Below are 21,575 nucleotides of genomic sequence, written 5' to 3' on the forward strand. Positions count from 1 at the left end.
TGTTTTACAAAACAGGGAGAGATAGGCTTTTGACACGAGCGCATCGACAATCTCCAGCGAGTGAGCTGCGCATCATTGGGTGAGTCAGTGAAACTGGAAAGCATTTTTAGGACTCATTTCCTCCTCATATTGTAGCCTACTAAAAATGTTCCCCATGTGTGCACCTTCTATAAGTGGCTCTACCCAAATGTGATGATATCAAATGTATTTATATAGCCCTTCGTACATCAGCTGATATCTCAAAGTGCTGTACAGAAACCCAGCCTAAAACCCCAAACAATGCAGGTGATGATATGCGTTCAATGCTCTATTATAATAGGTGATCTTTTTTCTCATGAGTTCTGGTACCACAGAACCCCCCCCTCTAGCACCCACTCTTTGTTCTAGCACCTCCCAATTTACAAATTAAGCTCTGCTTCAAATTTTTATTTTACAAGGCAAGTCAGTTAAGAACAAATTCTTATTTTCAATAAAGGCCTAGGAACAGTGGGTTAACTGCCTGTTCAGGGGCAGAACGACAGATGTGTACCTTGTCAGTTCAGGGATTTGAACTTGCAACCTTTCGGTTACTAGTCCAACTCTCTAACCACTAGGCTACTTGTCTTCATGAAGGGTTTCATGTGAGCCTGGTTGCATCCCTCCCAGCTGCCCACTGCACTGAGGCTAGGTAACACAGTCACCACCGATAAATCCATGATAACCAAAAACTTCAACAAGCATTTCTCAACGGCTGGCCATGCCTTCCTCCTGGCTACTCCAACCTCGGCCAACAGCTCCGCCCCCCCCCCACCCCCCGCAGCTACTCGCCCAAGCCTCCCCAGCTTCTCCTTTACCCAAAACCAGATAGCAGATGTTCTGAAAGAGCTACAAAACCTGGACCCGTACAAATCAGCTGGGCTTGACAATCTGGACCCTCTATTTCTGAAACTATCCGCCGCCATTGTCGCAACCCCTATTACCAGCCTGTTCAACCGCTCTTTCATATCGTCTGAGATCCCCAAGGATTGGAAAGCTGCCGCAGTCATCCCCCTCTTCAAAGGGGGTGACACCCTGGGCCCAAACTTTTAGGCAGGGCAGGATGGATATAGATCTATCTAAGGTCTTCGATAGCCAAGTCAACAAACAGATCACTGACCATCTCGAATCCCACCGTACCTTCTCCGCTGTGCAATCTGGTTTCCCGAGCCGGTCAGCTATGGGAAAGGAAGATGATTCTAAGAAGCAATTTGTTCATTTGGCTGGTGTCAAGTAAAGTATGTGACTAGTACTTACAATAGGAGACATGGTTATGTGATGGGGTGATAGTACCTACAGTAGGAGACATGGTTATGTGATGGGGTGATAGTACTTACAGTAGGAGACATGGTTATGTGATGGTGTGATAGTACCTACAGTAGGAGACATGGTTATGTGATGGGGTGATAGTACCTACAGTAGGAGACATGGTTATGTGATGGGGTGATAGAACCTACAGTAGGAGACATGGTTATTTGATGGGGTGATAGTACCTACAATAGGAGACATGGTTATGTGATGGGGTGTTAGTACCTACAGTAGGAGACATGGTTATGTGATGGGGTGATAGTACCTACAGTAGGAGACATGGTTATGTGATGGGGTGATAGTACCTACAATAGGAGACATGGTTATGTGATGGGGTGATAGTACTTACAGTATTTATTTATTTTATTTTATTTAACCTTTATTTAACCAGGTAGGCAAGTTGAGAACAAGTTCTCATTTACAATTGCGACCTGGCCAAGATAAAGCAAAGCAGTTCGACAGATACAACGACACAGAGTTACACATGGAGTAAAACAAACATACAGTCAATAATACAGTATAAACAAGTCTATATACAATGTGAGCAAATGAGGTGAGAAGGGAGGTAAAGGCAAAAAAGGCCATGGTGGCAAAGTAAATACAATATAGCAAGTAAAACACTGGAATGGTAGTTTTGCAATGGAAGAATGTGCAAAGTAGAAATAAAAATAATGGGGTGCAAAGGAGCAAAATAAATAAATAAATTAAAATTTAATACAGTTGGGAAAGAGGTAGTTGTTTGGGCTAAATTATAGGTGGGCTATGTACAGGTGCAGTAACCTGTGAGCTGCTCTGACAGTTGGTGCTTAAAGCTAGTGAGGGAGATAAGTGTTTCCAGTTTCAGAGATTTTTGTAGTTCGTTCCAGTCATTGGCAGCAGAGAACTGGAAGGAGAGGCGGCCAAAGAAAGAATTGGTTTTGGGGGTGACTAGAGAGATATACCTGCTGGAGCGTGTGCTACAGGTGGGAGATGCTATGGTGACCAGCGAGCTGAGATAAGGGGGGACTTTACCTGGCAGGGTCTTGTAGATGACATGGAGCCAGTGGGTTTGGCGACGAGTATGAAGCGAGGGCCAGCCAACGAGAGCGTACAGGTCGCAATGGTGGGTAGCATATGGGGCTTTGGTGATAAAACGGATTGCACTGTGATAGACTGCATCCAATTTGTTGAGTAGGGTATTGGAGGCTATTTTGTAAATGACATCGCCAAAGTCGAGGATTGGTAGGATGGTCAGTTTTACAAGGGTATGTTTGGCAGCATGTGTGAAGGATGCTTTGTTGCGAAATAGGAAGCCAATTCTAGATTTAACTTTGGATTGGAGATGTTTGATATGGGTCTGGAAGGAGAGTTTACAGTCTAACCAGACACCTAAGTATTTGTAGTTGTCCACGTATTCTAAGTCAGAGCCGTCCAGAGTAGTGATGTTGGACAGGCGGGTAGGTGCAGGTAGCGATCGGTTGAAGAGCATGCATTTAGTTTTACTTGTATTTAAGAGCAATTGGAGGCCACGGAAGGAGAGTTGTATGGCATTGAAGCTTGCCTGGAGGGTTGTTAACACAGTGTCCAAAGAAGGGCCGGAAGTATACAGAATGGTGTCGTCTGCGTAGAGGTGGATCAGGGACTCACCAGCAGCAAGAGCGACCTCATTGATGTATACAGAGAAGAGAGTCGGTCCAAGAATTGAACCCTGTGGCACCCCCATAGAGACTGCCAAATTTCTGCTTGAAAAAGCTAGCCTTGGCTTTTCTAACTGCCTGTGTATAATGGTTTCTAGCTTCCCTGAACAGCTGCATATCACGGGGGCTGTTCGATGCTAATGCAGAACGCCATAGGATGTTTTTGTGTTGGTTAAGGGCAGTCGGGTCTGGGGAGAACCAAGGGCTATATCTGTTCCTGGTTCTAAATTTCTTGAATGGGGCATGTTTATTTAAGATGGTTAGGAAGGCATTTAAAAAAAATATCCAGGCATCCTCTACTGACGGGATGAGATCGATATCCTTCCAGGATACCCCGGCCAGGTCGATTAGAAAGGCCTGCTCGCAGAAGTGTTTCAGGGAGCGTTTTACAGTGATGAGTGGAGGTCGTTTGACCGCTGACCCATTACGGATGCAGGCAATGAGGCAGTGATCGCTGAGATCTTGGTTGAAGACAGCAGAGGTGTATTTAGAGGGGAAGTTGGTTAGGATGATATCTATGAGGGTGCCCGTGTTTAAGGCTTTGGGGAGGTACCTGGTAGGTTCATTGATAATTTGTGTGAGATTGAGGGCATCAAGTTTAGATTGTAGGATGGCTGGGGTGTTAAGCATGTTCCAGTTTAGGTCGCCTAGCAGCACGAACTCTGAAGATAGATGGGGGGCAATCAGTTCACATATGGTGTCCAGAGCACAGCTGGGGGCAGAGGGTGGTCTATAGCAGGCGGCAACGGTGAGAGACTTCTTTTTAGAGAGGTGGATTTTTAAAAGTAGAAGTTCAAATTCTTTGGGTACAGACCTGGATAGTAGGACAGAACTCTGCAGGCTATCTTTGCAGTAGATTGCAACACCGCCCCCTTTGGCAGTTCTATCTTGTCTGAAAATGTTGTAGTTTGGAATTAAAATTTCAGAATTTTTGGTGGTCTTCCTAAGCCAGGATTCAGACACAGCTAGAACATCCGGGTTGGCAGAGTGTGCTAAAGCAGTGAATAGAACAAACTTAGGGAGGAGGCTTCTAATGTTAACATGCATGAAACCAAGGCTATTACGGTTACAGAAGTCGTCAAAAGAGAGCGCCTGGGGAATAGGAGTGGAGCTAGGCACTGCAGGGCCTGGATTCACCTCTACATCGCCAGAGGAACATAGGAGGAGTAGAATAAGGGTACGGCTAAAAGCTATGAGAACTGGTCGTCTAGAACGTCTGGAACATAGAGTAAAAGGAGGTTTCTGGGGGCGATAAAATAGCATCAAGGTATAATGTACAGACAAATGTATGGTAGGATGTGAATACAGTGGAGGTAAACCTATGTATTGAGTGATGAAGAGAGAGATATTGTCTCTAGAAACATCATTGAAACCAGGAGATGTCATTGCATGTGTGGGTGGTGGAACTAATAGGTTGGATAAGGTATAGTGAGCAGGACTAGAGGCTCTACAGTGAAATAAGCCAATAAACACTAACCAGAACAGCAATGGACAATACATATTGACATTAAGGAGAGGCATGCTTAGTCGAGTGATCAAAAGGGTCCAGTGAGTGGAGAGGTTGGTTGGTGATTTAGACAGCTAGCCAGGCCATCGGTAGCAAGCTAGCATAGGATGGAGGTCTGTTATTAGCCACCTCTTGCGTTCCGTCAGTAGATTAGTGGGGTTCCGTGTGGTAGAGGGGATTAATCCAAATCACACAACAACAACAAAAATAAAAACAATAGATATAGTTATAGAGGCCCAAGAAGAAAACATAATAATAATAAAAATAAATAAATTGTCCGATTGTCTATTCAGATAGCAGCCGGTAAGACAGCTAACGGTTAGCAGGCCGCAGATGGGCTTTCAGGTAACGTCGCGACGGAGGAGCCAGCCGGATCTCCTTCGGGTAGATAACGTCAGCAGTCCAGTTGTGAAGGCCCGGTGGGGCTCCGCGTAGGCAGTAAAACGGGTCCGGATAGGTGACTGCAGCCCAGGAGTGATTGATGGAACTCGGGAGTGATTGACGGCGCTGGCTAGCTCCGGAATAATTGATGTTTGCTCCGGAATCGACGAAGGCCGATAGTCACACGGATAGCAGCTAGCTAGCTGTGAGATCCGGGTATGAATGTCCAGAGAGCAGTCGAAATCCAGGGACATGGAGAGAAAAATTGGTCCGGTATGTTCCGTTCCGAGCCGCGCTGTACAGAACTGGCGATAGATTTTCGAGCTAAAGGATAGCTGATGACCACAAACCGTGGTTAGCTGAATACTAACGATTTGCCAGTAAAGGAGCTAACTAGCTTCTGAACTAGCTTCTGATTAGCTTCTGGATTAGCTTCTGGGCTAGCTTCTGGCTAGTTTCAGGCTAGCTTCTTGGAGTTTCTGGCTAGCTTCTTGGAGGATTACAGATTTGAGGTAAATAATACTTTTTTATAAATATAAATTGGTGAGGCGGGTTGCAGGAGAGTGTTTTGAAGATGAGTTGATGGAAAATAAAAATAAAATGTATGTGAAAAAAGTTGTAAATATATATATATACAGGACACGACAAGACGAGGACAAAAGACGTCTGAACTGCTATGCCACCTTGGAGTATACCAAGTATACCAGTAGGAGACATGGTTATGTGATGGGATTGAAATTATGATAATCAACAATGTTTATGTAGATTTTGTTGTCTATTTTACTATTATAAACTGCGTGGTTCGAGCCCCGAATGCTGATTGGCTGACAGCCGTGGTATTTCACTGGTATGACAAAACATACATTTTTACTGCTCTAATTACATTGGTAACCAGTTTATAATAGCAATAAGGCACCTGGGGCTTCCCGAGTGGCGCAGTAGTCTAAGGCACTGCGTAGTACTAGCTGTGCCACTAGAGACCCTGGTTCAAGTCCAGGCTCTGTCGCAGCCGGCCGTGACTGGGAGACCCATGGGGCGCACAATTGGCCCAGCGTCATCCGGGTTAGTGGAGGGTTTGGTCGCCAGGGGTATTCTTGTCCCATCACGCACTAGTGACTCCTGTGGCGGGCCAGGCGCAGTGCACGCTGACACGGTCGACACGGCTGGCTTCCAGGTTAAGCGGGCATGGTGTCATGAAGCAGTGTGGCTTGGCTTGGCTGGGTTGTGTTTTGGAGGACGCACGGCTCTTGGCTCTCTCCTCTCCCAAGTCCATATGGGAGTTGTAGCAATGGGACAAGACTGTAACTACCAATTGGATACCACTACATTGAAAAAAAAAAAAGAAGTCACCTTGGGGGTTTGTGGTATATGGCCAATATACCTCCGCTTGCGTTGTACCTAAGAACAGCCCTTGGCTGTGGTATATTGGCCATATTGGCTGTATATACAACACCTCCTTGGGCCTTATTTCTTAATTGGACACTTTTACAATTATTGTATGGTAAACATTGACATCTGTCTGGGTGGAACACCCTCCATAATGGGTGTCTGTGTGGGACACCCTCCATTACGGCTCCATCAGTGTTGAGCCCTCTCACTCTGATTGTATGGGACACTCAATTACGGCTCCTTGTGTTTCCAATCTTCTTCCTCTGGCAGGATTACTTCCACGTGCAACTGTCAGATGACAAGTAGGTGAGGCACTTCCTGGAGCTGAGCTATGCTGGTGCCATCCTTCGGGACAGCTGGGTCCTGACAGACGTTGGCATCACCCCTAGCAGTGCCATCTGCTGCCTGCTGAAGGTACCAGCCGAACACCTAGCTGTTTCTACCCGTGCTTGAAAATGCATATCAAAGTGAGCTGGCTATTGCTTGAAACAGCTTCATACTATCATTAACATAAAGTGTTTCAGATATAGTGTGATGATATATAGTATGGTGATATATATAGCATGGTGATATATAGTGTGGTGATATATTGTATGGTTAAATAGTATAGTTATATAGTATGATTATATATATATTATGGTGATATAGAGTGTGGTAATATATAGTATGGTGATATAGTATGATTATATAGTATGGTTATATAGTATGATTAGGTGATTTAGTTAATTCAAACAGGTGCCATTAATACAGGTAACGAGTGGAGGACAGAGGAGCCTCTTAAAGAAGAAGTTACAGGTCTGTGAGAGCCAGAAATCTTGCTTGTTTGTAGGTGACCAAATACTTATTTTCCACCATAATTTGCAAATAAACTCATAAAAAATCCTACAATGTGATTTTTCTGGATTTTGTTTCTCATTTTGTCTGTCATAGTTGAAGTGTACCTATGATGAAAATTACAGGCCTCTCTCATCTTTTTAAGTGGGAGAACTTGCACAATTGGGGGCTGACTAAATACTTTTTTGCCCCACTATATAGTGTGGTGGTATATAGTATGGTGATATATAGTATGTTGAGGTCACCCTGCTTGAGACTTAAAGTAATATTGACCTTGCTCAACCAAGACCATGGTTATGGTAGAGTGATTGGTTAGTAAGGACACTGCTTTATACCGAGACCATGGTTATGGTAGAGTGATTGGTTAGTAAGAACACTGCTTCGTGAGTGTGAAGTGTTGTTGTACAGAGGTCCCTGGGTACATGTCCAGAGCCAGACAGGGACAGAACTCACTCTGTTCCACAACAATGTGTATCTAAGTACACATTTAACCATCAGAATAATGTTTATTTGTGTTCCTTACTCCTTACTTACACATCCCATCATTGACATCGTCAAAGCCAGACCTTCTGTCTGTCTCTCCTTCTCGCTGGTTGACTAGAGTGGAAATCTATAGTATTGTATGGTTGACCTGGGATAGAGCTGAAATGTGGCCCGATGTAGTGTTGCCTTTGTACCAAACACCCTTACAGTCATAAACCTTTTCCCCATGTAATCGCCTCGACCTCAGTCTGGTGTTCGCTAACAGTATCTGAAGAGTCTGTATACCCAGTGGTGTATAGTACAGTAGTGCACAGCAGACTACAGCAGAGTACAGCAGACTACAGTAGAGCACAGCAGAGTACAGCAGACAGAGTACAGTAGAGCACAGCAGGCCGTATAGTAGGAGAAGAAGAGGCCCTTTGGGTTCATTGAAATACATATTCATAATATTTCAGATAACAATTTAATCTGCACCCAGATTAGTCTTCAATTTAATTTTCACCCAGATTAGTGTTCAATTTAATCTGCACCCAGATTAGTGTTCAATGTGATAGAACAAAACTCAGTACAGCACATGAATTAGAAAATGTTGTTACAAGTTTGAGCCACGAGATGGTGGTAGATTATAAGTGTAAATAGCATGGACCTTTGATTTGTCTCTGGATAGAAATTGCCCTTGGGCACAGATCTAGGATCAGTTTACTCTCACCAAATCCTAACCTTTACCATTAGCAGTAAAAACACAAACCAGACCTAAGATCAGTGCAAAGGAGTCACTTCATCTTACCCCTGTAATTATATGACTCCTAACTTATATATACTGAGTGTACCAAACATTAGAAACACCTTCCTAATATTGAGTTGCACCCCGCCTTCTGCCATCAGAACAGCCTCAATTCGTTGGGGCATGGACTCTACAAGGTGTTTGAAAGCGTTCCCCAGGGATGCTGGCCCATGTTGACTCCAATGCTTCCAACAGTTGTGCAAAGTTGGCTGGATGTTCTTTGGGTGGTGGACCATTCATGATACACACAGGAAACTGTTGAGTGTGAAAAACCCCAGCAGCATTGCAGTTCTTGACACAAACACCTGGCACCTACTACCCCGTTCAAAAGCACTTAAATATTTTGTCTTGCCCATTCACCCTCTGAATGGCACACATACACAATTTATGCCTCAATTGTCTCAAGGCTTAAAAATCCTTCTTTAACCTGTCCGCTCCCCTTCATCTACACTGAAGTGGATTTAACAAGTGACATCATTAAGGGATCATAGCTTTCACCTGGATTCACCTGGTCAGTCTTTGTCATGGAAAGAACCGGTGTTCATAATGTTTTGTTTACTCGGTGTATAAACACAACATAGGTATTTATGTAAAACGGTTGGACACCTGGGATGGGTGGGCGGAGTTCCTCAGAGGCTGCTTCCTGGGACACAGACTGACCGTCCAACGACACCTGTCTAGGGAGAGACCTGTGATGAGGTCAGAATACACATCTACACACTGAACTGTATGATAGACTTACTATCAACAGTGATGGTACTGAACCTTTATATAGCTTACAATGATAGTACTGACCCTGTATATAGCTTACAATGATAGTACTGACCCTGTATATAGCTTACAATGATAGTACTGACCCTGTATATAGCTTACAATGATAGTACTGACCCTGTATATAGCTTATATTCTCGTGTTTTTTCCTTCATATGTTTTTTCTCTTACCCTGATATTTAATACTGCATTGTGGGAAAGAGTTTGCAAGTAAGCATTTTACTGTACTATTTTATAACCCACTGTATCTTGTGAACTTGCCAAAAAAAACTTGAAACGTGTTATAAATACATTGATTCTGTATTATTCCAGGTTCCAGCTCCGGGTGGCACTCTACATCGCTGCTTCTCTGGGCCACCTGGACCTGGCCGGCTGGCTGCTGGAGAGGGGGGTGCGTGTCATTGAGCCGGTGGGGGTTCACCCTTACCGTGAGTGGTGCCACCAGACGGCCCACCCCGACGTCGCCAAGTGTCCCGCTGTCGCCTCCATCGAGCGCGGCCAGCTCACCATCCTCAAACTCTTTATCGCCAGCAGCGTTCTGACCCTTGCCTGTCGGGATCCCCAGGGTCGTGACCCAATGAGGATCGCCCTTCAGTACGGCCACAGGGAGTGTGTGAGTCACCTGGCCACCAAGCTGTGCTCTGTGGTGGTCCTCCCAGGTATGGCCCTGCCCATGCGGACATACCTCCAGATAAAGGGCTGGGTGAGGCTGGGGCAGAGGAGGGCATCATCCAGGCACTGCATCAGCCCCAACAGGGCTCCGTTCAGGACCAGGGTGGGCGACACGGTCCTGGTGGACGGCTTCACCCTCCCCAAGATGTCCTCCAAGCCCAGGAGGAGTGAGGCCAAGGCCGGTATCAGGGTGATGTCCACAGCCTCTCGACGTTTTACCCCCATCAACTGCCCATCTCATGTATCCTGCCCGCTCCGCTCCCTGGCATCCCAGGATAAACCTCTTCAACTACCGAAGCTACACCCTGTGGCCACGAGGGATGAAAGAGAGAAGAAGAGGGGATGTGGAGGGAAGGGATGTGAGGAGGATGAGAGTGGGGATCAGAACAGCAACCAATGGAGGAGCAGAGTCCCGCTCCCGCCCATTTCCAGAGACACCAATCTCAGACCTGTGTTTGCCTCGCCAAACACCGCCCAGATACTCACCACCTCACTAGAGGCCTTTTCTCTCTCCACTGCGACCGCACACCCAGAGAAAACGCCATATACTGTTTGGTCTTGGCCAGGTTAGTCCAAGTTTAAATGACAGCTACGGTGAATATGAATATTTCTCTGGAGATTTCTTATGGAAGGTGTGAATACTGTCAGAAGAAGCCTCCTATAATCAGTGGTGGTGGGAACACATGTAAAAGCTGTTTACACACTTTTTTATTTTATTTTGTTCAAGCATTTACCCACTTTTTGTGGAAGATGCATTGAAAGTAGAGGGAGCGTTACTTCTTTAATCCTGAACGGCAATCAGCATTTACCAGTCAATGGTTTTACCACTTCATCACTGCCTATGATATACCCTTATCCTCCCTGAATAGATTTCAGTACAAACAAATCATGAGCCAACCATCATGCTTAGAAGGTACATAGTCAAATCAAATCAACTCAAACTTAATTTGTCACATGCGCTGAATACAACAAGTGTAGATCTTTCCGTGAAATACTTTACTTACAAGCCCTTAACAAACAGTGCAGTTCAAGAAGAGTTAAGAGAATATTTACCCAATAAACTAAAGTAACAAATAATAAAACAGTTGAACTTGTCCGGTGGACATTTGATTAATTGTTCAGCAGTCTTATGACTTGGGGTTAGAAGCTGTTATTGGTTTACCCTAACAAGTCCTGAAACAAATCATCAGCCAACTTAGAAGGTATATAGTGTCTTATTGGTTCACCCTAACAAGTTGTTTCCGTATGGGGAGAGGATAGGATGTAAGGGCGCTTCATTAATGTATTGAGGCCATTACATATACAGTATTTCACAATGCTAGGACACAGATTTGGTCTCCTAACCTTGTTCTGGTTGATTGACTCTCTAACAGTGCCTTCACGCAGAGACCATGGTTGCAGCAGCTGAATGTAGCGCGGACTCTGTCCAGGAGGAGTGCTCAGCACATTGGGTAGACACCAGGATCCTGGTCATTAGACTGCTGAACAGCTTCTACCCCCAAGCTATTAGACTGCTGAACAGCTTCTACCCCCAAGTCATAAGACTGCTGAACAGCTTCTACCCCCAAGTCATTAGACTGCTGAACAGCTTCTACCCACAAGTCATTAGACTGCTGAACAGCTTCTACCCCCAAGTCATTAGACTGCTGAAAGTTAATTAAATGGCCACCTGCACTATTTGCATTGACCCCCTTTGTTATTGATGTATTTTTCTAATTCTTTTCCACTGACTCTCTTGAATTGGCTCGATGCACACTCACTACACTCTACCCACACATTCACTGTGACACTGACCGACTTTCACACTAGCTGCTGCTACTGTGTTAATTATCTATCCTGATTGCCTAGTCACTTTTACCCTTACCTACATGGACATACTGTATTACCTCAACTACCTCGCACCCATGCACATTGACTCGGTACTGGTACTCCTTGTATATAGCCTTGTTATTGTTATTGTGTTACTATTTAGAAAATATTTTTACTTTTTTAACTCTGCATTGTTGGGAATGTGCTCGTAATAAAGCATCTCAGTTGTTTTCTGCGTATGTGACCAATACGATTAGATTCTCATCTGAACAAATGAATGCTCTCGTTGTTTATAATGAGGAATTTAATTAAATAATTTGGTTTTCCTTGAAGATTTGAATGGGCTGAGAAAGCCTTTCGTGATGGATCTAGACAATCTGGTGAAAAGGGAGGGTCTGCGACTCTTCTCTTCAAGTGGGAAGGACGATGCGATATCATAAATTCCCTCTGGAGAAAAGGAGCCATGAGATGTTGTCATCGTCTCTGCAACGAAAGACCATCCAGCATGCCATCAATTTACATTTTAACTCATTTATCAGACACTGTTATCCAGAGAGACTTACAGGAGCAATTAGGATGAAGTGCCTTGCTCAAGAGCACATTGACAGATTTTGCCTCGTGAACTCAGGGATTCTGAACCAGCAACCTATCGGTTACTGGCCCAACCTCTTAACCCACTAGGCTACCACCCAGCCCACAGTACAGTATGTCATAGGTAACAACTCAGAGGAGTACAATGTCTTTCCAAATGAATTAGTGGAATGGTAAAGGGATAATGTCTCAGTCTTGACTGAGCAGCAGCCTCAACAACAGCAGGGCTTTCTTGGAACCCTGGTTGGTGGGAAAGGGCACATTAAAACAAACTGACATTTTTTCGATATCTTAAAGTACAGGATATCAATTGCAAAGAAGCAGTGCAATGCCATGACACAAAGAATCATATATCTCACAAAAGGTCAACAGCAGTGTTATTCATGAAAGATGTATGTGTACTATACCTTTGTGTTAAAGGTGAGGACCTGCTCTCCAGTACTGCTGATGGTATCCCTTTCCAAATCAAACAAGCCTTCTACAATGTCACTGGTGGCCATGCTGGTAGTGGACTCAAAATAACATTTAGCAGTGGCTTTGGTGATCATTTGAAGAATGACCATGCAAGTAGAAGTCTTTGGATCGTTCTGGACTGAAACATCAAAGTTTATGTTTTCATAATCATCTGACCACTGTCTCAGGAAGCCCTTCACTGTCTCTTCAGCAAATATCTGGAGAAGCTGAGAGGAGAGCTCCTTGGATATGGCACATTGTTCCTTTCCCCATTTCAGCCTTGAAAGAATGGAGTCTGAAGCACTTTTGGCTGCTTCCAATGTTAAGACCTGTGGAGTGCTGTGGCTGTCCTGAAGGGCTATCACTTTATCCACCAATTCATGGCTGAAAATCTGGATGGTCCAAGTGGAAATGATTTTTCTCAATTTCCTAACAGCAGATCGGAGGTCGTCAAGATGTGAAGCACCCTGTCCATTTTCCTGTGTGTTCTCAACACTTTCCACCATAATGTCCACTACCACCCCAGCAGCTTGCCTGACTTTGTCCACAAAGGTTACAGGAAGTAAGTCCTCTGTGTGAAAGAAGTCCTCAATGATTGTGTTTCTAACAATGGGAAAGTCAATCTGAGCAGGAAACTCAGTGGGGATGGGAGTCCCAGGTAAGGCAAAGTGCCATTTCGACTGCCTTAATTTTGAAGTAGGTGTTAGAGAGATGGAGGAGCGTGAAGAGGTATTTCTTGTATTTTGGCTGTCAGCACTCCTACAACGGATCGTGCCAATATCCTCCAGCATGGATCCTGAGAGCTCAGTGGTTTTAGATAGTAATTTGTGCGGAATGTCCACACAGGCAACGTTTCCTCCAGGTGTAACACTGCTCTGGTTGACCTCAAGATGGCCGAGACTTGCTCTTTGTGATGCAGGACTGCTTTGATATGTAAAGATTTGGATTGAACCAAGTGTTGTGTCTGATCTTTGAAGATCTTTTCTGAGAAACTCCGTAATTTTACTTTGTAGACTGTAGTAGATGTTACGAGCAACAGACCAGATCCTTTTCTGAGAAACCTGTCCAGTGGTGAGCAGGGAGGTTCCAGATACCATGTCAGATGATTGGGTGGTCTGGGTGAGCTCCTGCTGGTCTTTCACCATGGTTTGTATAATATCAGTAGATGTGGTGGATGTAGATACAGACTGGAGGTACTTATCTGTTGTACCTTCCTCCACAATGTTAAATGATCTAGAGATGACCTCACTCACTCCTTTCTCAGCTTTGGTTTGGAACTCATGACAAGAGAGTTTTTGGAGGCTCTTTGTTGAAAGACTGTGGGAAGATGCAATGCCTTTGGAGGCAGCCGTGCTGCAATCTAGACTTACTGGAGAGGTTCGCTCAGTAGAACCTTGGAGACGTTCAAACATGTCTTCACATGGTGTTGGGGACCTTGACAAGGAGATGTCCTTCAGCTGAGACAGAACACCACCTACCAACATGTTGACCTCAAGGGACATATCAGATATTTTCTTTCCTACTGTGGAGAAGCAAGGTGCATTTATTGTCTGATCCTCGCATGAGGTCAAGATTGTTGAAATGACCTGTTTGGTACTATTGTTCATTAGACCCTCGTCTGTTTCAGTCCAGAGAAGTTTTGAACTCTCGCTGACACCCATGTGTAGAGTCACTTCCTGGTTCAAACTGGGCAAGTGAGGCACACTCTTACTAGCTTGCGTCAAGTTCTGGCTTGCCAAACCAAGGTACTCCTCAGTCACAAGATGTCCAGAGTCCTCTGTGGGTGTATGGCTAGACATTCTTCTCTGCACGTCTGATCTCCGCCGGTGAATGGTGAAGCCCTTTAATGTCTTCTTAATATTTTTATATAAACTAGTGGTAGCAGACCAGATCCTGCTCTTTTGCTTTTGTGCATTTTCCTGGAGGTCAGGTTCTCTCTCCTCTACTTCTGCAGGTTGCGCCAAGCTCTGCAGGTCTTCCACAAATGTGTCAATGATGCCAAAGGCAGCAGAATCCGCACAAATATCCTTTGACCATGTGTACTGGTTTTGAATGGAACAAGACCTGGATGCTACAGAATAAGCAGGCTGTGCACTAGTTAAGCTACTGGTGGACTTTTTAACTAGGAACTCACTCACTGCTTGAGTGGCATTTCTCTTAAATTCCTCACTTGAGAGTTTTCTAATACAATCTAACAGACTGGTCAAAGAAGCTGTGGCCTTACTTCTGCTGCCCTCATTTTGACAGGAGAACTGACATACTATTGGTGATGAGGCCCTGGAATGGGAGATATCCCCAAGCTGAGCCAGAACACCCTCTACAAATTTCTCTCTCTCAATAGAGAAGCCTGATCCTTTTTCTCCAACAGTGTACAGGGGGTCGTCCTTTGACATCTCAGTGTTGTACAAGACCAGAAGCTCTGAGATGACTTCTTTGGTGCAAGTTGTCAGAAGGAGCTTGCTTTCTTCTGACTCTGTTTGTGCCCAAAGAAGTTTTGAGCACTCACTTAGGCCTCTTTGTAAAGTAACTGCACCAGTGGACTCTGGCAACTGAGGCTCACTCTTACTGGGCCTATCTTTCATGTTTAAGCAAGGAAGTGGAACTGTCTCCTTAAACTCAGCATTTGTGATGTTATCATCAGATGTGACAATGCTCTTTAAGGCAAATCGCTGAAGCTTGCCGAAATAATCGCTCAAGTTGTTTTGGATGCTTTGGTAAATGTGAACAGCAGCAGACCAGGCACTCTTCTGTTGGGGACTCTCTTCAGATTCAGCCAAGGACTTCATATCTGACACGAAAGTCTTAACAACTACTGACGCTGCTGAGCCCACTGGGTGAATTGACTCTGTCTTTACAATGCCAGACAATGTTTGACCTGATACAGCACCTGTTAACTCAGACTGAATGACTGAACGAGGAAAGCTCAAACTACTGACTTTTTTGGCAAGAACTCCACTCACTGCTTGTATTGCTGATGTTTGAAACTCCCGGCTGGAGAGTTTTTGGATGCTCTTAGATGTGAGCGTGCAGGAGGAACCAGATTCACCAATATTGTAGCTGCTCTCGTATTTCCTTATCAGGGCATCAAGATCGTCAATGAAGCCAACATGCGATGCCAAAAACGTGATCTTGTCCTTCAGATCTTCCAGCAAATTCTGTTCGTTCTCGTCAACAAAAGCCACCATTGTGTCAGAGATCGTGGTCATGACTTGCCCTGTTAGACTCTTGCTCTCTTGGTCAACTTTTTCAAGTTTAGCAGCCATCTCTCTCACCATGCTCTCAGTCACCTTGGTCTGTGAGTCTCCCCTTACCGGTGTCACTAGAGAGGTTTGGCTTGCGGAGGCACTCTTAACGACCACTGATAAGGCCGACTTGACATCTTTAGCCAACTCTGCCATTACAGCAGGGGTTAGCATCATAGAGCCTGCACTTCCAGATGGAGAATTGGACATGCATGCAAGTTTGGAGAGAGAACCTTGCAGGCTGTCCTGCACACAGGTGACGAGGGTGTCCTCTGAGATACCTAAGAGGACTTGTAGCGTCTCAGAGTTGGTTGTTTTTTTCTGCACATCAGACAGAGAGGTTAGAATCCTTGGGGAAAAAAACAACAGAAATCATCACAGTCAAACAAATAATATGTAAGGCTGTGATGCACATTCAGTGTGTCAAATACATCTGCACCATTGAAAACAATGAGGAAAACACTGCTGTTTCTCTGAGAAAAAACCTTAGTGTGATGTCAGCCTAACTGCTTAATTTCTAAAGCCCAATAAAATGTTTTTTTTGTATAAGTCATTTGTATTGAAACTGGCCTGTAGATATCTATCTATCCTTGCAATATCTATCCTCTACAAAAATCCAAATTGCTATAAACTTCAAATACTGTAACTTCTAATAACTTCAAGGACAATCATAAATACAAGGCAGTTTGAAGAAATGTTAAAGGGAAATTTCTAAATGTTTCAACTTCATATTCATCATCTCCAGCACCACCCCAACATCAGCATATGTGAAAAACCAACATTTTTGTTATTTCTTGTTTTTTAAACAACTAATTGACCGACGTCGGCTCAATTATTTGAATTCCATATAGTTAATTGTTTTCTTCTTCTGTGAGCTCGATGCTCAGTTTCTGTAGAGATAAATCAGATCAAGCACGAACTATGTAATGTAGTAGGGAGTTGTAGTTTCCAACAGGTCAATATTCTACATAGTTTGGCACAGAAAATATGGCAATTAATTTCCATAATCCATTGCACGCCCACTTGCTTGTCCACTCTGTGTGGAGCAGATACGGAAACCTCATTGACTGAGATGGAGAGACGAGAGAATGCATGAGAGAGATAAAAAGCAGTTGCGTTGCGAGGATTCTCTACCTGGAAATACATGATCTAAAAGTAGGTCATAAAAGTAGGTCTTATTTAATTTGAAGAACTACTAAAATAGTGATTTTGTCAGACAGGATAAGCAGCAGCTCTATAGAGATGAGTTGATGACTTGGAATGAAATAATAAAGTCATCAAATAAATATTTTATATGAGAAAGTAAATGATGGTTGATAAGTCATAAACAGTAATGGACAGTCACTACCATCATGGGACTTTTATTCATTGTTTTATTATGTGTTGTTACAGCATTCAACACACATAATCCATAGTGCATTCAATGTCTAAAAAAAGTATTGAAATCCAAAACCGTGATTCTTTTTAAAATATTTGAATCGAAACCAAACCAACCTCAAAAAGCACTAATTTCTCAGCACTATTGGAAACAGTTACGTCCCTCTATATTTTTTTTACTACAAAGCATGGAAATGTGTAATTTTCACATATGGTGATGCTGGAGATGAATATGAAGTTGTTAAATTTCCCTTTAAGAACATACCTCATGGCCCCATTGGGCAGGTAGCTTCCACTGCCCTTAGTCAGGTAAATCTCCTTGAACTTAAGTTGTGATTCCTGCTCTTCTTCCTCTTCCTGCTCCATACAGTTGGAGGAAGGGTAGGGAGTCGGGATGCGAAAGCTATTGTAAGACTTTCGACTGCCTGGCCTCTTAGGTACACCAGCCTCAGTAAATCTCACGCGGGACTTGGTGTTAGTCTTATCGTCTAACAGACTGGTGAGTGACGCTGTGAGAGATCTCTGTGACAATGGAGAGGAGGCAGCATCTTGGATGCCCAGTAGTTCGTAAAGACCTGGGATGATGATCTGCATCAGCTTGTCCGATAAAAACTGGACAATCCTCAGACACAAGCCGGCAAGCTGTTGTTTTGTCAGCTGTATTCCAGAAACAGAAGAAGTGTTTTAAAATGTTGCATAGTGCGTCTTTCAAAAGCTTATGAACAAGGTTAAACATTAGGCAGAGTTTTCATGGTAATCTAATTAAATTGTCAGTAACATGATCTTACCGGGTCAAACATGCCCTCACGAATCCCCCTCCATTGCCTGAAAACAATATTGTTATAAATGTTGTCATATCAGGATGCGTGGCAGAATTGTTTTTATTTAATTATTTGCCTGATCGTGAAGTTATACTTGCTTTGTGTCAGTTGTTTTGGCAAAATTGCAATGTGACAACTTTTCTAGCACTGAACATTTTTTTCCGATTGATCAGTTTCTAATTTGATCCTATTTCCTTGAAGGTGTGATAGTACCAAAGAAAACAGAACATACTTCTCAGTTAGGTTTTGAAGGAAGTCCATAAGTGTCAGATGTTCCACATTGTTGAGCTTCCCCTCTTCTGTGGTTTCCATCACTGAGGTTGCTCTGCTCCTGGTAGAATTGCTCTGCTCCTGGTAGAAATGTAATTATATTGCAAATAATCAAACTTAATATACAACAAATATCATACTGAAATAATTATTAACTGTTAAAGAGTGGAGGAGCATTGGCAACGTTGGGCCAATTAAACAACTGCAACACAACAGAGATGGTTGTGCTACGTCAACATTGCCAATGATAGCATCACTATAACATTTTATTGGATTAATGTTGTAATATGAAATGACAAGGTCAACTTACCATCTCATTGACAGCTTCAGAGGTCAGGTGGTCATCCATCACACAGACAGGCAGGTCTAGAGACTGGGACAAGGCTCTATGGTCATAACCAGGAGAGAATGGAAACAACATCAGAGCAGTCCCAATGGCAGAATCTAACCACTGTCTTCATGTCAAAGACTCACTCACTCATTTGCTTTGTCAAACCTACCCCTTAGAATGACTTCGATATTAACACTGAATATATTTTGTTATTAAGAGATCTCTCAATAATCATTCTCACAATAGCATATTGGTAGTAGTCAGTGACATATTAAAGCTAAGCAGGGCTGGGTGTAGTTAAAACCGTGGATGGGGTTCGATCCCGGGCTGAGGTGCTGCCTATTGTTTTTTTCTGAAAGTGTATATAATGTTGAAAATCTGACATGGTTTCAAAGGTACAAATTCAACCTATTTTATAACAAGGTTTGGCTATGCTGAATTTAGTTTACAATGATGACATCATCCTGTGGTTGAAATTTCACCCTCAAAACAACAGTTAGGCCTATACCCCATTATATCCACTACGCCCCCCCACACACACACACTTTATATTTTACCAATATATATGCAGCCCACCAGCCCTAAACCATGAACATGTTTTTATGCTAGAAAATGTGGATTAAGAGAAGAAAATGATCATTTTCGCTAGTTTCATCTAAATGGAAGGGCAACATGACATTGACAAACTTTGACATATCTGCTGTCACCGGGATTTAAAAACCCAGGCTTTCCTAAAATGTTTACCTCAGTCAGTCTAGAAGCCAGGTGTGTCTGCAAAACACATGCACTCCTCCATAAGGTTCATGGGTTCCCTATTGTTTTATCCCAGTACAAGAGGGGCAACTGGATTCAGGATTAAACACAAGCAGTCTTTAAGGTATATCTTTTACAGTTTAGGCCTACCTTATTATTTTCTTCCATCTGGCAATATCATTTTAAGGAATGAAATCTGTTTTGTTGCTAGTATTATTATTAACTGTAGGAAAATACAGCTGTAGAGTACAAGAATCAGCTACTTTCTGAAGGGCAGCCAAGCTCATAAGCAATTTAGAACCTACAGACAATTATGACAATATTGGAACGCATGAATGTGTCACAAACGCCTTGTGGTCACATGTTATTTTAGGGCGTGGCTCCGCATTCGTGACCGGTTCTCTTATTTATTCCCCGGTATCCGTTAGTGTTGGAATTTGCGATTAATACTTATTTATTTCCCGGTATCCGTTAGTGCTGGAATTTGCGATTAATACTTTTCTCATGCCGAAACCGGATTAAATACATACCGGTAGTCAAAAATTATGATATTCGCAATGTCATTAAGCAACAACAACAAAAAAAGCATAAATAGCTTCTACAATTTCGAAACATGATTTTGTTATCAGTTCAGTACCATTCGTTTGATTTTGTGGACCCACGACTAGCCTTTATCCATGTTAGCTAGTTGCTAGCGATGCTAGTCAGCATAGGCTGCTACGTGATAAACAGTTCGCGTTAGCGAATTAGCTACTACCTAGCTAGCCAGCCTAACAAGCTGTCACATCCAGTGGAAACCGATGCAACCCTGCTGCCAAATAAGGGCTAGCTCGATGACCCGTGGTAACAGTGAGGTCCCCATGAGTTTCAAGGCTTTAATAAGTGCTGTCGTGCAGAAAAAGCGAATAAAATACTGGTTGATGAGCTAGCTAAGTTAGCTAGCAAGACGGATATGACCGTTAACAGCGTGCATGCACAAATGCATGACGACACATTGTATCTCAGTGAAGCAGGCATGCAGAACGAGATCGCCCCACCAAGCCAGATAGTAGAGGGGTACAACAACGCCGGGACACAGAGGCATAGCTCATACAATATTTTGTTCCAGTCAATGACAATACATGTTGAAAAATAAATACCTGTGTCAAATATATGGCATCGCATGCTAGTGCAAAGATAACTTGCATGATTTTTCTTTTTAAATCCGGTGACCACTAGATGGCCTCGTATACCCACATTTAGATCAACTGTACTTGATTTTTCATCAGTACTGTGAATGACAAGCCCACTGAATCTAGTTTAATAATCTTTATACTCAGCAGGTAGAGGCCTAGGTACTTCAAATCAGTGCTTAATTTGAACCGGATCATGCCAGAACAGGATCCGGCACCGTTCCGTTCTGGACTGTTTTGTTCCGGAACCTATTTGGCCGAATCCGGTACCTCTCGTGCCATGAAAAATCATTTTCACTTTTTGCTATGTAACAATTATAATAAAAGCGATCAAAGTTCATTCGAGTTGCCTCTTCGTCAATTATCCTACCCCCTCATCTCTCCAGAGTTGCACTTCATCATTTGTTTCCTTATAGAATCATAGCTGCGTGAAGGGTTCTGGAGGAATTTTCTAAAGTTACGGAATTACTGCTGTCTGTTCGGAAATAAATTAAATCATTCAGAATAGCCTAATACGTCGTGAGAAGCCCTATAATTTAGCTACAGAGGACCAATGGTCCCTTTTTTTAAATAGCCTAGCTGCGGATTGTAGCCCAATAACAAAGAATAGCCTACAGTCGGGAACGCGAGGCAAATCTGTCAGTGAAAAAACAGCACGCAGACAAAACAGCCCTTTTGCAATATTTCAAATACAATCGAGGGAAAACACAGGTTGAAAAGCAATGACTCTTGCTGAAAAGATAAGACTATGCTGTAGACTACCAAAATATTTGATCAACTCCCAAACATTGTTTTACAAAACAGGGAGAGATAGGCTTTTGACACGAGCGCATCGACAATCTCCAGCGAGTGAGCTGCGCATCATTGGGTGAGTCAGTGAAACTGGAAAGCATTTTTAGGACTCATTTCCTCCTCATATTGTAGCCTACTAAAAAT

The 21,575-nt window shown here is 43.4% G+C and overlaps 2 protein-coding genes across 3 annotated transcripts; one reads left to right on the forward strand and one right to left on the reverse strand.

Annotated features, from left to right (window-relative positions):
- The first annotated feature begins 8,205 nt into the window (after positions 1-8,205).
- On the forward strand, positions 8,206-10,514 carry LOC116361840 (protein ANKUB1-like). The gene is made up of 3 exons (XM_031816134.1): positions 8,206-8,224; positions 8,959-9,076; positions 9,461-10,514. Exons 1-3 carry the CDS (start codon positions 8,206-8,208, stop codon positions 10,389-10,391), a joined length of 1,068 nt encoding a protein of 355 aa, XP_031671994.1. The 3' UTR covers positions 10,392-10,514.
- A 6,868-nt stretch (positions 10,515-17,382) lies between these two features.
- LOC116361834 (uncharacterized) lies at positions 17,383-20,146 on the reverse strand. 2 transcript variants are annotated; one of them, XM_031816129.1, is made up of 5 exons: positions 19,618-20,146; positions 18,694-18,769; positions 18,346-18,464; positions 18,081-18,117; positions 17,383-17,949 (listed from the first exon to the last, which is right to left on the reverse strand). In XM_031816129.1, the coding sequence occupies exons 2-5, from the start codon at positions 18,730-18,732 to the stop codon at positions 17,458-17,460; spliced, it is 687 nt and encodes a 228-aa protein (XP_031671989.1). In that variant the 5' UTR covers positions 18,733-18,769; positions 19,618-20,146; the 3' UTR covers positions 17,383-17,457. The 2 variants fall into 2 exon arrangements, with proteins under 2 accessions (XP_031671989.1, XP_031671988.1); XM_031816128.1 differs by lacking the exon at positions 19,618-20,146 and having other exon boundaries at positions 18,694-18,920.
- Positions 20,147-21,575: the final 1,429 nt, after the last annotated feature.

Source organism: Oncorhynchus kisutch, unplaced genomic scaffold, assembly GCF_002021735.2.
Source record: "Oncorhynchus kisutch isolate 150728-3 unplaced genomic scaffold, Okis_V2 scaffold748, whole genome shotgun sequence".
Classification (NCBI taxonomy): Eukaryota; Metazoa; Chordata; class Actinopteri; order Salmoniformes; family Salmonidae; genus Oncorhynchus; species Oncorhynchus kisutch.

Excerpts from the sequence above, each read along its gene's own strand:
- LOC116361834 (XM_031816128.1), bottom strand. The coding sequence starts at position 18,804 with ATGTTGTTTCCATTCTCTCCTGGTTATGACCATAGAGCCTTGTCCCAG. Across the intron at positions 18,118-18,345 it reads CTTCAAAACCTAACTGAGAA|GCAATGGAGGGGGATTCGTG; the intron begins GTATGTTCTGTT and ends TATTGTTTTCAG. Across the intron at positions 17,950-18,080 it reads GTGAGGGCATGTTTGACCCG|CTGACAAAACAACAGCTTGC; the intron begins GTAAGATCATGT and ends TCTGGAATACAG.
- LOC116361840 (XM_031816134.1), top strand. Across the intron at positions 9,077-9,460 it reads AGGGAGAGACCTGTGATGAG|GTTCCAGCTCCGGGTGGCAC; the intron begins GTCAGAATACAC and ends GTATTATTCCAG.